This window comes from Camelus dromedarius, chromosome 7 (genome assembly GCF_036321535.1).
Source record: "Camelus dromedarius isolate mCamDro1 chromosome 7, mCamDro1.pat, whole genome shotgun sequence".
In the NCBI taxonomy this organism is placed as follows: Eukaryota; Metazoa; Chordata; class Mammalia; order Artiodactyla; family Camelidae; genus Camelus; species Camelus dromedarius.
The window spans coordinates 32821940-32839728 of NC_087442.1; the positions used below are offsets into that span (position 1 = coordinate 32821940).

Consider the following 17789-nt stretch of genomic DNA (forward strand, 5'->3'; position numbering starts at 1 on the left):
TCTCTTCTTCATGGTTCTAACCTACTTGGAATATAAAGAGGTGACAACACGCAATTCCAAGTTCGAGATTTCCAAGTCTGTTTTCCACTGTGCTGTGTCTGAGGGATGGGGCTCACACTCCCAGCAGCAGGAGAGACTCCACAGGCTGGCCAGCGATTTTTGACGAAGGGGGCACATCAGACCTTCAGGTGTTGAAGATGTGGGAGAGGAAAGCTAGTTTAGAAAAAAAACCCTCTCTTGATTTTGGTCCTTATCTACATGCTTCTCCACCACTCTTATCACTGTTTTCTGCACTCATGTAAATAAATAAATCTATGAATTCTAGACTGCAGCTATTGCTTGTGCAATGTAATTTCCATATAAAGTTTAATAACGAAATCCTAATGCATTGTCAAAATGTTTACAACTTCTCATAAAGTACAAAATTCACCTCATAGGGGCAACAACCAAGAAGCAATAGTCTTAAAAATGTCATTGGAATGCCAATGATATAGTTACATTTTTTTCATTTATTTTCATGTTTCCAAATATACAAAGTAAGTTGTTTCCACTCCTTCCCTACCCAGCTTGGTCATTTTGAACTCTGTACCTTCAACCCATAAATAATGTTTCTTCTATGAGAAAAGAAACACTTTTCATGTGAAAAGATCTTTATTTCAAAATAAAGAGCACAAGGTCTTCCACAGCAGATGAAATTAGTGTTTCTGCCCTCAGAGGTCAAGGTTAGCAACCTTCTGGCGTATACCAATTCATCACGAACAACAGATGCTCTGAATAGCCTTTAAGTGCAGCTGTAAGGTCTCATGGTATAATTCCCTTCGTTGATCCCAGTGACAAAATGATTAGGTTCCATTTAAAATTGAAAATAATAGCAGCTATTCAGGAGAACTAGCTCTCAAAATTGTATCCGAAACTCATTTGTCAAAGATCTTAAGTGAAACACCTCATGTATCTGTATCATCATAATCAATATTTCCGACAACCACAGCATAAGAAATTCAATCTTGGCTAATAGTTTTTCTCATCATGAAATCAAGTGAAATACTGTATTTTTGCCCTCTTCATAAATAGAGAATAACCAAACATTACAAACATTTTATTCATGTTTACTGATTATATTTACAGAGAATATTCAATAATCAGAACTTGCCATTTGCAATACTATACATTAAATTATAATATAACCCCCTCTACAAAAGCTATCTGTTGACCCATGATAAAAACTAACTCTAGAGTTTAAATACATTAGAAATTACAAAAAAAAAAAAAAAAAAAGGAACAGAAAGTGGTCTTCAAATGCTAAAAATCTAGAAGAATTCTCCAACATCTGCTCTCTTATCTCGACATTTACTTCGAGCTTTCGTTCGAGCTTTGAAGGCTGCAGAATTATATAAATGCTGAAATGAAGAAAAGAAAAATATATGTGAGCCATTAAGGCTTAAGATATTCTTATAGTTAAAAAAAAAGGTAAATAAAAAAAAACACAAAGGAAGGAAATTAACTAATTTGACCCTGTAAATATTTTAAATGTTTGTAAGACACACACAAAGAATGAGGGGGAAAATTAACACATAATAGTTCATGGCTATTCTGTATTAAGAAAAAATAATTAAGTACATAAAAAACAAGAAAACTGCAGCAAAAAGTTTTTAAAAGTGCATCATTTAATCCAATCAAGGAAAAGACAAACCATGAATTAATGTGAACAAAATACTCAACTTTGTTGTTTAATTAAAATAACAAGAAAAAAATGACAAGATTTCATTCAAAATTTTAAAATTATAAAACGCAATGCTGTCAAATGACTAACTTTGAAAGGTAATATGGCAATACATATCAAAAAATCCTAATTCAGCGCTGTAGTCCCATGCGACGATTTCTTCCAAAAAAAAATTCACAAGTGAAATGTATGTAAAAATATTAATGTTTATTAAAACCAGTTTTAAAATATCCAACAATCAATTATATGGCCATAAAATGATTATTAAATATAAAGATCCTACAAAAAATATAATTGAGCAATTCACACCCACTAGGATGGCTATAATTTAAAACAAAAAATAAAAAAGTGTTGTTAAAGATGTCAAAATCTGAACTCTTATACTGCTGGTAGGAATGTAAAATGGTGCGGTCGCTGTAGAAAACAGTTTAGAGGACCCTTAAAAACTTAAACACAGAATTACCACATGAGACTGAGCAACTCCATTCCTAGGTATGTACCTAAAAGAATCGAAAACAGGTGCTCTAACAAAAAGTTGTACACATGTTTTAATAGCAGCACTATTTATAAGGGCCAAAATGTGGAAACAAGCCAAAAATCCACCAACTTATGAACAGATAAACATGGTGTATGCATACGGTGGAGTATTACTCAGCCACTAAAAGGAACGAAGTACTGACACACATTACAACATAGACAAACCTTGGCAACATTATACTAAGTGGAAACAGTCAGTCACAAAAGGTCACGTTACATGATTCTATGTATGTGAAATATCCAGAGGAGGAAAAATCCACACAGAATGCACATTAGTGACTGCCAGCAGCTGGGGGGAGGGAGGGGAGGGGAGAGGAATGGAGAGTTAATACTTAATGGACATAAGTTTCCTTTTAAGGTGATAAAAATGTTTGGAAACTAGATAGTGGTGATGGTTGTGCAACACTGTAAGTGTACTAAATGCCACTGAATTGTACATTTTTAAAAAAGCTTATTTTATGCTATGTGAATTCTACCTCAGAAAAAAAATAAAAATATAATTAAGAATTTTTGAAATGTTCAATGAAAATAATCACTATTTAATGTTAGAAATTCTCTGAGCTCATTTGCTTCCTCATTTGTAAAATGAATCTGGTACTTACTAAGAGGGCTCACAGTTACCTGGTATGAAAGAAGCACTGTGTAAATATTTATTCTTAAATATATAAACTTCATAGAATAAAAGGAAACAAAAAATGAAAATAACTTCTATGTTAATAGGATTATACATAAAAATTTTTCATCATAACCCTCCGTACTCTAAACGCAGTCAAGTTTCTATACTTTTAAGTACAGCTATTCTGGATCTGCAACATCACCAAGAAACAAAACTCCACAGACAACAGCTTGGCAGAATCAAACCTTTGGCTCCACTTTTCTCTGGTACATTTAGTTCTACTGAAAACAAAAACAAAACCTACCCTTTCAAAACGAGAAATCTTCATCGTTTTAAGCGTTGCAGCATCAACCATCACCGGGGGTCCAAGTTCGAAAACATTGCGAAGGAATTCATTTGACTTAAATGGAAGAAAAAGGTAATGAGGCTAAGTATTAAATATCAGCTCTTTTTTCATTAAAGTGAAATGTGATTAACAGGAGTTACATGGAGCTTATAAATATGAACTGAAGTCATTTATTTTCTGTTTCTCATAAGACCAAATTGTTTTCCAATGCCCTGAATTCAAGAAAGCTATGTCAAACTATTTGCTTTCATACAAAGATTATCAGTGGGGTTCCAACAACCATATAAATGCTTCACAGACTTACACAATACAAAAACAAAAAGAATAGTTTCATATTTACTCAATTTAACTTTCAAAATTAAATTTACTATTTTGTATATCATGCTGAAAATATATAAAGTAAAGCTTTATAGTAAAACTAACTTCAAAAACCAATTAAATGAGGTACATTCAAAACTGCTCCCTAATTTAAAAGCAAACATACAGAAAGGATGTCACCTACTCACCTGCAAGTGGTACTGCATCCCTGATCCAAGAACCTCCTTAAAGGTGTCATAAGTATGTTTTTTGACCCAGCAATCAATATACATGCGTTCAGGACCAAATTTAACAGTTTCTGTTGGAAAATCCCGTTCCTGGCCAACACAACAACAAAAACTCTGAGGAACTAAAATGATCTAAAATAACACATGCTGAAATGAACAATATGGTGTAAACCAACACCTCCATCCCTGAGATATGAAGAGACTAGAAAGTGGCAGTACTATCCTACACATAAGGGTGCAGAATTTCTCTAGTAGTGGTAGACTTGAAGGCACAACTAAGTATGGATAAATATTAATGACAAAACTACATTGTTGTAAATGTTTTTAAACGTCAAGAGCACTCAACAAACCAAGGCAGGGGGTGAAGTCAGATATCTACACTGGTCTAGGATTGGCAGAGGTGGGGGAGAAGGCTGCAGGACAAGTCAGAAAGACAAGATGCCCCCACAAGCCAGTGGTGGAATTGGGGGAAGCAGAAATATACAAAAGGAAGTGAAGATAAATGGGGTTAAGAGGCCAGCCACAAAGGAGGATGAGTAACTAGAGGGCTCCCAGGGCCTAAGAGGAGTCTTATTAGGAAAATGAGAGGTAACATTTGAGTTTAAGATTTCAGAGATGAAACAAGTTTGCTGGAAGATAATTTCTGAAGTATAACCATGGAAGCGGGCCCAAGCGAAATGAAAATAAAGGTCACTGGAACAAATACAGGATAGGGTTTTCCAGACAGAGAAGTCATTCAGAATGGTGACAACTTGAGACAAAAAAAAAAAAAAAAAAAAAAAAGCTTCTCTTTTCTTTCTTTGACAAACGATGAATATAGAAGAGTAACCAAGAAGGGAATGGGTGATCTCCACAGGGACCATAGAAAGAAAGTGACAGAACTTAAAGGGGCAAGACCACTCCAATGGCCTTCCCCACATCTGCCTAGCCCCCTTCTCTCTCAGCACACAGTCTGACGTAGTAGGAAAGACGGTGAAATCCAGATGTAACTCCAGATGTAACTCCAGGGATGGTCCACTCCCTGGCTTGTGACTCTGGCAAGTAACTGAACCTCTGTGGCCCTGTTCCCTTGCCTCTAAAACAGGGATACCTATACCTATAAGCAGAGATTTACTAGAGGTGTAAGATGACATGTCTGTGAAGCACATACAGTGCCCGGTCTGTTACAACAGCTCAAAAAGAACAGTAAGATTCTATGACTTCAGTCTTCCATATTTCAGAAAACACTGAAGACATGTCTCAGGGCAGAGAAGGAACAGAAATCCTGAGATGAAGAGGGGAGGCGGGGTGAGGCCTGGAGGGAGATCACTAGAGGACAGGATGGCGAGGCAGAGGGCTTTCATTTTTTGCAGTGCCTGGCGGAGCGGTTGGGGTGAGGAGACCAGTGGCCCATTAAGGCCGGTGCACACTGGGAGTCACTCTTATCTTTCTCAGCAGAATCAGTGGTGTGGGCTGTGGCTGGCCCGGGCTGAGGGGCTTGTCAACGGCATCTGCTGGGTCCCACTGACTCTTAAAGTCTATTATGCAGAGAGGATGCATTAAGACAGAAAATCTGAAATCGGGTCTAATCCAGGAAATCTAGGACATGTCAACATTTTACCTTTTGGAGGCTATAGTGTGCAAATGTAGGAGTAGTTTATACTTAAGAAAATGGCTTCCTTAATTTGGGGATACTGCCATACTATTTATAAGACCAATAAGATCAGTGCTTAGTATGCATGTCTGTCTGCTCAAGTTAGGGTTTTTTTTGTTTGTTTTTAGATGGTAACATCCAAAGAAAATATAAAATATTAACGTAAGACAATTAGAGTCAACACTGACCAAAAATTTAGATCCAAGAGGACCTCTATATTAATTTATATCCTAGGTTTTATTATTTTTTTTAATGTAAATTAAAATGAAGAAAGTAGTTCTTAAGCAGGCTACATATGAGAATCACTGAAACACTACAAAACTGGATCTGAGTGGGGCCTTAGCATCTCTATTTTTTTTAATACCCATTCTAAAATTTCATACACACATCAGAGTAAATGACTCTGTGGCAATATTCTTAAAAGCACCGCCCTATAAGACAGCATTAACCTGAGAAATTTATCCTTTACATCCAAGAAATATTTTTACCTAGACACACACACACACACACACAAATTGTTAAAGATTTTGGTATGCTCCACAGTAATACTGCCCTTATCCTACAGTTCATTTTAACCATGCATTCTAACCCTTGAAGATTTCTAAATCAATTTATTTGCCAAGTGGACCAAAGAAGGTTAGGGAACTATAGAAGGGATTCAAGCATCAGATAATGATTTTTCAGTGACCCTGTTAAAACGGCAGGTTTTGTAATTTCAGTTTTCAGCACCTAGTCTTCCCAGGGAGATCACAAGGTCTTTGCTTTAAAGTACTGAGGGGTAGGCAATAATTGACTGTTTATAAAAAAACACTACACTGAGTATGTATGTGCTATTAAGCAGCACTGCTTTGATGATGGCAAGTACACCAAGATGAAATATATTTCTATCACTATAAATCTTTTTTAAAGTTTTCAACCTAAAGAAAGAGTACCTTTGTAACATCAGAATTGAATTTTCCTTTGTTAAAAAAGTCTTCATTTTTGTTGTTAAAAGCCTGCTCAGTCTTAAAAATGAGGAAATGATTTTGGTCAAAAGTGAAGTTCAATCAGCAGAATTACCCATTTGTCAAGTTTGGCCTGAAACAATCTAGTTTCAAAATGAATAGCTAGTCCAGCATTAAAAGGCCTACCTCCACCGCCCTCAGGATGTCTCTGAACACCGACCGCTGCTTCCTCTTGTCCACTTTGGCCCGGTGCTTATTTCCATCTGTAGCCAAAGCCCTAAGCATCTGAGTCAAAGACTCCATGTCTTCATAAAAAAAGTCCTGGTCAGGAAAAAAACAATTTACTTTCACTTGCTGTTTTTTCGCCCCAATCTCTTCTAGAGCTAACAAAGAACAATCCACTTTGGAAAATATTCAGCAGAGCTGCACAGAGCAATACAAATCTTTGAGCTATTTAGAGATCTTGGCACAGACGCACATATAAATACATATTATCATGCAAAAATTTAATCCAGAAGTGCTGCCTACAAGATGATACACCCCAAATGATGAACATTCCCCTTCCAAGTATATCCAGATGCATCAACAAGTGCTTACAGTGCTCCCACCATATTCAAGACAGTACTGGGATTTCAAAGTTCAGTGACAGTCAGATAGACACAAAGCATTACAGCTTCTATCTGTCCTCCAGTTCCCCAGCCCCCAAAGCACATATTCCCCAAATGCTAAAAATTCTTATTCCAGAAAGGGCAAGCTTTCAGTAATGCTTTCTAAAGCACCTAATTTCTAATTGACTGGCCATATTTAGAATAAGCAACCAGATATTTATATCAGGTACACAACTCAAGTGATTAAATTATTCAAGAAAGGAAGGTATTTAATCACTTTTGGAGGGAAGCCACAAAATGTATTACTATTTGCTATGACCTTGACTGTGGGCTTCCTTGATATAGTTTAAGTGGCTATACTTCTAAGAAGTCTCTTTATTTTGGGTGTTTTTACTCTCTAATTACATTTTACAACCACATTAAAAACTAAAAGATGATTCAAAGTTATTTAGCTGACCAAAACTAGTGCAGACACTTATAGAAGCAAGATGGTGAGCTATCTCCAGTTCTGATTATTAATGCCTATTAAACAATTTTTGCATTGGTGATAATAATCATTTAACTTGTTCTGTTAAAACAAGCAGCTCTTATTGTGGGCATTCTTCACATTGTATATGTAATTGTTCAGTCTCAAAAAGTATAAATGTAATTTCTTTTAATGCCTAAAAATGAAAAGGTTTATTACAGTCATGGAAAATAAGCTTGAAATTAACACAAATATTCTTTTAGGTACATAAGTACATATTTGCTTACTGTCAATATTTTAGAGATTGTACATTTTTAACTTTCTAACAAATGTTCTCTTCAAATGCTGTAATTCAACTTCCTATGTCTGAGTTAGCTGGAGATAATACCAGTTAATAAGATTTTCATCTAGAAAAGCAATTACCAAAGCTGATGAGGTATTAAAACAGTCCAGCGTTATGTTGATCTCTACATTTAAATTCCAATAAATGTGATTCCATCATAATAAAATGGGAAATCATTTTACTAGTAGAAACAAGTACATTTCAGGGACTGGCAGCTTCCTATTCATTTCACTGACTACTTACTCTTCTCTGTTATTCTCCAAAAAAAAAGTTATGGAAGTTTTAAAAACATATATAGAAGAATATAACTAAAATTAACAAGATGATGTGCATTATCTTAATTTGTTCTAAGCACTGAGAACCACTGCCAGTAATTCTCAACAATCTTACCTCCCAGAGGACCTCTGACTATATCTGGAGACATTTTTGGTTGTCACTATCTGCCAGGAGGTACTCATGGCATCTACTAGGTGGAAGCCAGGGACTCTGCTAAACATCTTAGTATATGTGCTGCCAAAGAGAGCTCAACGCTGCTAAACATCTTAAAATGTACAAGACAGCACCCCACCTCCAACAAAAATTACCCAGCCCAATGTAGTAAGAGTGCTGAAGTTGAGACACCCCACAGTAAATGATCTTAGCAATCAATAAAACTTGATCTAGTTTAGAGAGTCTGAATCACTGAGTTCAGTATAGTACTTATGAAAATAAATATTAAATACTATAGGGAAATGTCTCCATTAAGTGCTTGTACGTTAAAAAGAAAACAGAAAATATGACAAAAATAGTTCAATAGAATCCAAAAGCCAATTTACTGGACTTTCGGATAACTGTGCAGTAAAACTGTACACTCAGGGACAAATGAAAAATGGACTCTTAGAGGTACAAATAAATATCTTAACTCTTCTCAACAATGAAAAAAAAACTACGTAGTCATTACCACATGAAAGGGTCAAAAGTCCTGGATCAGAATTCTCAAATCTACTAGTCACTACACCAAGTTTTAAAAATTATGAAACTTTTTTGTCACTTGTAAAATGAAAGTATCCACTCTCCCACACGACAGTTTTAAGGATTAAATAAGATGGTAAATATAAATTCGCCCAATAAATTATGAAGCATAAACTATTATATCAATATTCTAGACTTAGAAGAATTTATACGGAATTGGACTTTAAAAAAAAATCAGTGTAGCAATTACACCTACATGAGGAAGTTTACTGTCATACAAAACATAGGTTTTGCAGTCAGAATATCTAGGTTTGAATCATAAACATCTATTATTTAGATATATATAACCTTGGACATAATTACATTAGCAATTTGTGCCTCAGGTTCCTCTTACATAAAACGGGATAGTTAATACCACCCAGGTCTCATAGGTTTATTGCAAGGACTAAGTAAAATATATTTATGTATTTTTAAAATATATGAAACATAGTACATAAACATCCATTATGCTAAAGATCTCTTATGATATAGCTTGTTTCAGCCTAACAATATAAATGTGACAAACAGGTCAGCTAAGATAATTATTTCATACAAAATAACAGCTATAAGAAGTTAAATGGCTTCAAAAGCTGAATGGAATGAGGATGAAATGAGACCACAGAAAACTTCTGGAAGAGTTTAAACACAGGGTAAGATACTTAAGGTCACAAAAATCATCCCCCCAATATACAAGTCATTGGAGCACTGACTGTAAACAAAATGAAATAAGCTAAGTCTTGGATGGCTATCCTGGGTGTCAAGAAATAATCATAGGAAAGCCTAACATTGAAACAGATTTTGAACCCTCCCCAGTTCACTGCAAAGTGCTGACTATTATTTCTAGAATGGTTTTATCTGACTCTGCTCAGCTACAAAGACGTCTGTTCTTTTCATTCCCTGCTAACTGAGGCAGATTGTCTCTGTCAAGGTACGGAAACACTTTTAATGGGTCAGTTATCCTACAAACAACGGCAAGAAATAAATGAGAGGCACGTGGAGTTGCCCTCTCTAGAAATATAAAATCTAAGTCATTTATGATTTAGGACCAAGGACCGTGCTGTTAGTCTTTGGATTTTCTTTTCTTCTTTCCTGCTGTGTCTCTGTCCTGTAGCACTGTCCCTGTCGGGTTAGGTGGGAGGTGGGAGAGGGCAAACTGAGGAAGGTCTGATTCTACTATATTTTGGCATATTTTCCTGAATCGGCATATCACGTGGCCCATAGACCTATAATTCCATCTACTAGTCTGTCTTAGCTTGTTACCCTAGAGAGCTCCTAAAAGGCCACTACTAGCCTACTAGCAAGGCGGAGGAAATACACAATTCAGCCAACAGTACAGAATAGCTCCCACTTAGACTGTGCGCATGTGCTCCCAACAACCCTTTGAGCTAGTGACTATTATTTTCTCCATTTTAAAGATAAGGATACAACTATATATAAAAATAGATTAAAAGAAGTTTCTGCTGTATAGCACAGGGAACAATGTTCAATATCTTGTAGTAACCTTTAATGAAAAAGAGTATGAAAATGAATATCTGTATGTATATGCATGACAGGGACCACTGTGCTATACACCAGAAATGGACACATTGTAACTGACTGTACTTCAATATAGAAATAAATAAAAATAAAAATAAATTTAAAAAATAAATAAAGATAAGGATACTGAAGCGTAGTGAAGTTGCCTGACATCAAGCAACTCCTAAGTGGAAGAGAAAATCTAAACGTAGGCAGGTGGCTACGGAGTACACTCCCCTGCTTGGTTACATGGCAGGCAGTAACCCACCGTAAACTAAGGGGGCGCTCACCAGCAAATGATGACTAATCTTCATATCGGCTTTAACAAATAGCTATTATTAATAACCAGCTCGTTCTTTAGCACCCAACCTAGCAGCCAGCTCTTTGGAAGTTTTTTCCTAAGTCTCCCAGGCTTATGTCATTACACTGCTAGATTTCCAGGTTAATAGTATCACAAAATATTATGTTAGCAAGAGGCTCTGAATAATTCAATGCTTCACATGGGCAAGGAATTAATTTACATCAACCTATATATTCATCAACACCTGGTTTAATTAAATTTCTCAACACTCTATAACCATCCCCAACCACCACCATATATTCACTCCTTTTAAAAAGCTTACTGACTTAACAAAAATGGCAAACAAAACACTAGGTTCTGTTTTATAACCCAGTTCACTTTGTCTTTGACAAGGACTTAGGTCAAATTAAACACGTTTGGATGCGTTCTCCTGAATATCACATATGACTGATTAAGCCAGAGAACATAAGAAATGTAGGTGGTAAAATATTTACATTTATGCAAACTTAAATAAATTCAGCATGTATAATTTAAACTGCATTTCAAAGGAAAAAGAAAAGAAATTACTATTTTAGTAGAGGAATACAAGATCAAAAACTGGGATATCTAGCTTCTGTGCCTTGAGGTTAAGGAGCCATTAACTAGCTCAATAAAATTAAATTGACTGATAACTTGAGTCCAATTTCTCACATAAGGAGATTCATTATCTACTGACAGCATTAATAACTTACTTTTAATTTGTACCTGCTATCTTTCAAGGTGGGGGAGGGGAGGCAGCACTAGGGAAAGATACCTTCCAGAAAAAAATTTTAAGACCCTAAACGTTTCTTTAAACAAGGCTTAGAATGGAATGTGAATAACCAGGCAACCCAGAACACGTATTCACCTTACTTAGAATTAGCCACTGTTAAATAACTTCTTGAATTGCTGAAAAAGTCTTCTGGAAATACAGTCTTTCTCTTTAAATTAAACAGCAGCTAGTAAGTAACCCAAGGTTCACAACAGAGGTCACAACCCAAGGTGACCAATCGTCCCTTACAGCCTAAGATGAAGGGTTTCCTAGAACACAGGACCTTTCAGTGCTAAACCTGGCATACTACCCAGACAGTGGACCACCCATCACAAACTCAAATACCTCTGAAAGCCGAACTGTGGTAAAAAACAATCCTGAGTGGACAATGGTGGAGAACTGCAAAGCACACATCCCAGGCTAAAGGGCCATGTTTACTTCCATCTTTGGCTTAGAAAAGTTAAACAATAGTAACTAAACTCCTCTGATCCCAAACCTATGCTGACTTACTATTTCAACCATCTGTCTGACATTTATTATAAAGCATCCAAGACAGAATTTTCTTATTGTGTCCTGTCTGACAAATCCAAGCAGATCTACAAAGATTATACTAGAAAATTCTCTCCTGACACAACATTGTAAACTAACTATACTTCAATTGAAAAAAATAATAAAAGCTCTCTCCATAATGAGTGTACCTAAACTTCAGGTCTACAGACAGCAACAATTAAGTGTAATGAACTACACTCAAATATTGCTCTACCAACCTCTACTGGTTTATGCTCTTAAAAGTATTATATTACCACTGCCAAAAAGCAGGTTCTCAAGCGGGCCATGCTCCAAAGTCATCACCCAATTTATAGCTGTGAAGGTAATGACAGAGTGATGATTCTTGTGGCACAAGGTTTTTCCATTACCCATCAGGACTTACACTCTCTATTCCTCTGGCCAGTTCAAACAGAAGCGCCAAAGATTCACCAGCAGCTATTCTCATGTTTACATCATCAGAAGAGAGGAGGCTTGGAAGTTTATGGAAATGCCTAAAAAAAATCAGTCATTACTATATGAACACAACCAATTATGTCATTAAATGTTGTTTTTATAAAGTATGAAATTAAAATATATACATCTCAAGCTTTTTCTTCACTTCATTGATTGGGCATATGGTCAGTAACAATGTCCAAGCGAGGAGAGAGCTGATATGAAGCACTGTGTTAGGAGTGCTGCAAATTACATTAGCGTCTTTCTCCTTGAGATACGACTTCGTGAAGATGTTTTCCAAACACTGCAGAGTTGAATATAGCTCCTAGTGCACACGAATATGAAAAAAGATTACCATCTTAAATGAGAAATGTGCAAATAACTGGAGTCAAAAGCTGTCTACTTACAGTAATATCATCTGTGGCAATAAAACAGCAAACACCAAAGCAAGTTGCACACTGAAAAAGGCAAAAAGAAAACAGACATTAATGTTTGTCATTTTCTTATTAATCTACATCTTCCTGCCTTTATAATTCAATGTGAAAAATTTCTCAACTACGTCACTATGTTAGGTCTCAAGCATAGTATAAAAAGAGAGAATGAATGTAGGATCAAGAGTTAAGGGAAGCAGGTTTTAGTCCAAGATCTGCTACTAAACTTTAGGAAAGTTACCCCATTTCCCTCAGATCTTCCTTCATTAATCTAAAGAAGCATTTCAAACTTCACCGCCAAGTCAAAGACAAAGATGATGTTTGGACATCTGAGATAAAGAAACCTACTCTCTCTATTAAAAACCTTTACAACACAAAGCTTAAAAAATTCAAATAACTATCCTCAAACTTCCCACTGAAAGAAGGAGCTCTTTAACTCAGATTTTTACTTGTTTTGGAATATGTTGAAAAGAGATTGGGAATCCTATAATTGCTTTCTTAGGGGGTTAAAAAAAGGGGGGGGGCAAAGCAAGTGAGTACACTCCACCATCACCAAGGTAAAGCTCACCTAACAAGACTCAGAATAGGTCCATACAATCTGCTTACAACATAGATCGGAGCCATCAATGCTCAAAACACTGCTCTAACAAATTTATCACACAAGGACAGAATTGGAAATTTGTTAAGGCTTTATTATTCTTCATTTCCCTTTTCCCTAAAGGTCATCACTAAGCATGTTGTTGCCAGTACCACTAAAGCCTAAGACTTTAAAGTCACCATTCACATGCCCACGTTGAAGCTAGTTCTGTTCCAGAACTATGAGGACACCTGTAGTATTAATCCGCTTGGTGTCACTAATTTATTTTCATTATTTCATCCTGGTAAAAACTGGACAATGTTAAAATTCAAAAGTAGCCTAAGCATTATTCTTAGTAAAGGAAAATTTCAATCTGTAATCCCTTCTCCTAAGTATGCAGCAGAAGCAAGGCCACATCACTCCCTTTGATTACTCTAAGAGAAACGGCAGATTAAAAATTATGACCCTCTACATTTAATAGATTCCAGTTGCTAATATGCAGGAGCATGGTAAAAGTTTTTTTTTTAATTCACAGCAAAAGAAGTATGAAGAAAGTGCCTTGAGAGGACCACAACAAACTCACATGCAACCAAAATTAAGCAATTGCTCCAAGTATCTAATCAATAGTGTTTTCTGTTAAACATTTCAAACACCCCTATAGTCCTGCACGATTTAAAACTTGCATGACACTAGGAAAGACAGGAAGGTAAAGAGCAAAAGATTAATTAAATATTTTAGGATTACTAACTACTGGAGGACAGAAATTCCTATGAAGTCACCAAACTCCCATTCCTTTGCCTCCAGGAAAAACAGCTAGACTATTCCCAGCATCCACACAGGTGGTAAACCAAGGAACTCTCAGAAGCAGAAGTGATGTGCCTCTGTTTCTAGCTCTCCCCATGTGGCTTACCAGACCTGCCATTTGAAAAGGACCTAGAGGTAAGGCAGAGCTGGAGGGATGCCAAGGGACCCTGCTGACCTGACCGCACAGTGATATGAACAAGAAATAGACTTTTATTAAGCCAGTAAGACTTCAGGGCTTATCTGATACAAAGATTAATGTTATTTACCTTAATATTGTAATACTAAAGAGGTAGATAATTTGAATTATTAGTATTAAAAAGTTCACAACTTTAACTGGTTCTCTTGTTAGGAAAATAGCTTAAAATTCAAGTCCCCTAAGATTAAATTCCTGAGATCTGTTAAGACTCTCAAGATCCATTAAGATTCCAGTCTTAAAATCCTTTAAGATTCAAATCCTCTAAGACCACCTCACAGAAAATGTTCATGGGATCACTTAAATTGCTTATTAGCACACCAAAAACAACCAACCTCCCTCCAAAACCCACAATGTTAAGTCAAATGTTGTAAGTAGTAAATATCAATTAGAGAATGAAGCTCTTCCAAACCCCAAAACCAGATGAATATTTCACAAGTCAGAGTTTCAGAGTTTCCTACATCTACCAAATCTACTGATGGAAACACAGCGTTAAGCTTTTTCATAAGAACTTTTAGGTCACCTCAGCAAAAAAAAATTTTTTTTAAAAAAAACCTCATTACATTTCTTAGAATGAAAAATAACCATATAAAAAATACTGTTGAGACCACTTCTTTAAGTTCCAATAAAAATTGGATCATCTTAAATAACTCAACATAGCACTGTATTTCATATCAGCATAAGATCTTCAATTTCAAAGATGCAGAAATTTGCTCTTCCTAGGATGCTCTCAAGTCTCAGAAAATTTAAGAAAACAATTGTCATATTGAGTCTGCTCACTAAAATTAAAGAAAAATGAGAATAAAATGTTAATAAAAAACTCACTTTCCTAGATTATTCATCACAATCTCTGGGTGACGTGCCCAGACAGATCTGTAAATTTAAAAATCCTATACTTACAGTTTGCCTAGCCTGGATACTAGCTGTTCCATCACAAATTATTTTCTTCAGGATTGGTCCGAGAGTTTTTAAAACCTCTTCACTTTCAATTCCAGGGCCCAACTGAATACACAGAACAGACGCTAAAGCTGCAGCCGCACGCTGCTCATCACTTTTACCTATAAAAGAAGCCACAGCGCAACTATGACAAATTATTTTCAGTAGACTTATTAAGGCAGCAATTTCCCAAATTTGTTCAATTTCAAAATAGCATCTACCATTTATGAAACCCATAAGATGCTCTAGGCTTTGACATGAGCTATAAACCTTAGTGAGATTAAAGAGCTCAAACTCTGGAAACAAACCTCAGGCAAATCCTAGATCCATCACTTATTAGCCAAATTATCTTCAACCAATTATTCTTATTTCAAAATAGATTTCCTCATCTGTAAAATGAAGATTAACACCTATCTTAAGGGAGTCCTGTAACAATTCAGCAAAATAATACATTTCAAGCTGACCTGATCTTTCAAATCCTTCATGTACTTATAAAATAGTGCTAAAGTAAGTAGCCCTTGAATTCATCTCCCAAGCATTTCAGATGTACACAGTCCATGAGGTAAATTCAACTTTCAGGGTTTTCCTCCACCAATATTTTTTTTTTAAATAAATAAGGGATTAAAAACAAGGGCTTCTTTAAAACCATAGAAAATACATTAATATAAAAGTAAATGTAAATTAACTCTTCCAAGAACTGTACATACCCATGAGTTTGAGCAAATTTTGAACCTAAGTTGTTACCTGATAAATTAAAAATTTATAAAGCATGCAGGTTGGAATGAAATTGTTAAAGGTCACTTAAGTCCAACTACCTTATCAGAGACCGTTTCAATGTAAACACCTTTAACAAAGTCATTGTATTATCTCAAAAAAGGTGGCTCTGCTATCAACTAAACCAGTAACAAGTTATGTAACTTTAGATCAGTCTCATGTTTCCTAGGCCCTTCTCTTTGTACAATGAGAGGTAAGTTAGAACAGAGGTTTCCAAACACCTATTCCTGACAGAGCTTTCACCTGAGGCAAAATGCGAATAAGGACAGAAAGCTAAGCTCATTCAATTTAAAGGAACATACGAGCTTCCTACAGGTTTAGTGCTAGAATTATTTTGCTGACAAAGGGATAATGATAGTAGAAGCTAGTTATTTTCATAATGTTCTTATTTGACAAAGTAATTAAGCTGGCAATGCCACATCTTTTTAATTTTGGTGGTTTCTAAAACTGCAAAGTCTGATAATACTAGACCTAATCTTTAAGGTCTCTCTTGATTCTTAAAAGTCCTATGGTTATAACAATATGAATTCCAGAATCTCTATTACAAAGTTCTAAAATTCAAATATTCCAATAGATATTGCAAAATCATGTCATGGACAAGTATGACTGAAGTCTTAAAATGAGCTAGATAATTATGATACTTTTTCAATTTTAGAAAAATGAAGTAGGATGGCTTTTTTAACAATACTTTTTGTTGACATCTGGCACAAGCTTTCAGGCCTTTCTTACATACAAGAGAACGGCAGTCGCCACTTCTGATACAGTAAAAGATGACAATCCAACCCAGTCCTTCCTGGTTTCAAACTGTTTATTACACATACAAAAACAAAGCTTCTAACAAGTCTGATATGGAGTTTTAACAAGCCTGCTATATTCACTGACAATTATAAAGTTACAAGAGTGAGCCAATTTTCTACTGCTATTAACAAATGTGATTGCAAACAAGGCAGCAGATTCCTTTTTGGTACTGTGCCTGTGACTCAAAAATAAGGACATTACCTTTTTTCAGGCAGCGTTCAATGCTATCAGTTAAAGTCATTCTTCTTTCCAGAATAAATTCATAAAGCATTTTTGAAGCCAGTGCATTTTTAATACCTTCAAGAGCTGCCTGCCTTGTCTTCGCACTATTTAAAACAAAATGTAAGAGAAAGAAGACCCATGTGGTGTGCACCATCAGTCAATGACTTTTAAAAACTCAGCTTTTCTCTCTCTCAATTTTTTCTATTTATAGATTTTTAACCTAATTGTCACCTAGTGCTGTTTTTCAATAATTTTCATCTACAACTCATTACACAAAAGATTCTAAGCTGCTTCATATCATAGAATTTTTATTAGTTTAATAACCACAACTCGAAATGACTACATAGTATTTTATAGTTTCAATGTATAAGACATCGCCTACACTACATATTTAAGTAAACATTTATCTTTTCACATTACAAAAGTCTAGAGTTCTTGTTTGCATTTCAGTTATTTTAAGTTGGTTCTAGTGCTACTGTTAGTAAGAAAACAATTTAGCTTTGAAAGTTTAGTTGTCCTTTCTAGTTGAAGATTAACTTTTAATTCAACAAATCGATTTCAATGATCAAATATAGTTATGTGCTATTCAGCAAGAATAATGACTAATCTGAGTCAATTAATCTAAATTCTAGTGGCATGTTCCTATCTACATTAAAAGTCCAAAGGAACAAGAAACATTAAAACATCCAAAGTAAACAAATTAAGGTTTAGAAACACAA

General features: G+C 35.4%; 1 protein-coding gene across 2 annotated transcripts in view; it reads right to left on the bottom strand.

The window, feature by feature from the left end:
• Positions 1 to 632: 632 nt before the first annotated feature.
• Positions 633 to 17789, bottom strand: part of IFRD1 (interferon related developmental regulator 1) — a 43495-nt gene continuing 26338 nt past the window's right edge. For both annotated transcript variants that reach the window (XM_064487429.1, XM_010975556.3), the window contains 9 exons: positions 17050 to 17174; positions 15241 to 15398; positions 12743 to 12793; positions 12482 to 12660; positions 12286 to 12394; positions 6528 to 6662; positions 3726 to 3854; positions 3178 to 3273; positions 633 to 1397 (listed from right to left, as the gene is read on the bottom strand). In XM_064487429.1, coding sequence (XP_064343499.1) covers positions 1308 to 1397; positions 3178 to 3273; positions 3726 to 3854; positions 6528 to 6662; positions 12286 to 12394; positions 12482 to 12660; positions 12743 to 12793; positions 15241 to 15398; positions 17050 to 17174 — 1072 coding nt within the window. In that variant the 3' untranslated portion in view covers positions 633 to 1307. The remainder of the gene's footprint in view (positions 1398 to 3177; positions 3274 to 3725; positions 3855 to 6527; positions 6663 to 12285; positions 12395 to 12481; positions 12661 to 12742; positions 12794 to 15240; positions 15399 to 17049; positions 17175 to 17789) is intronic.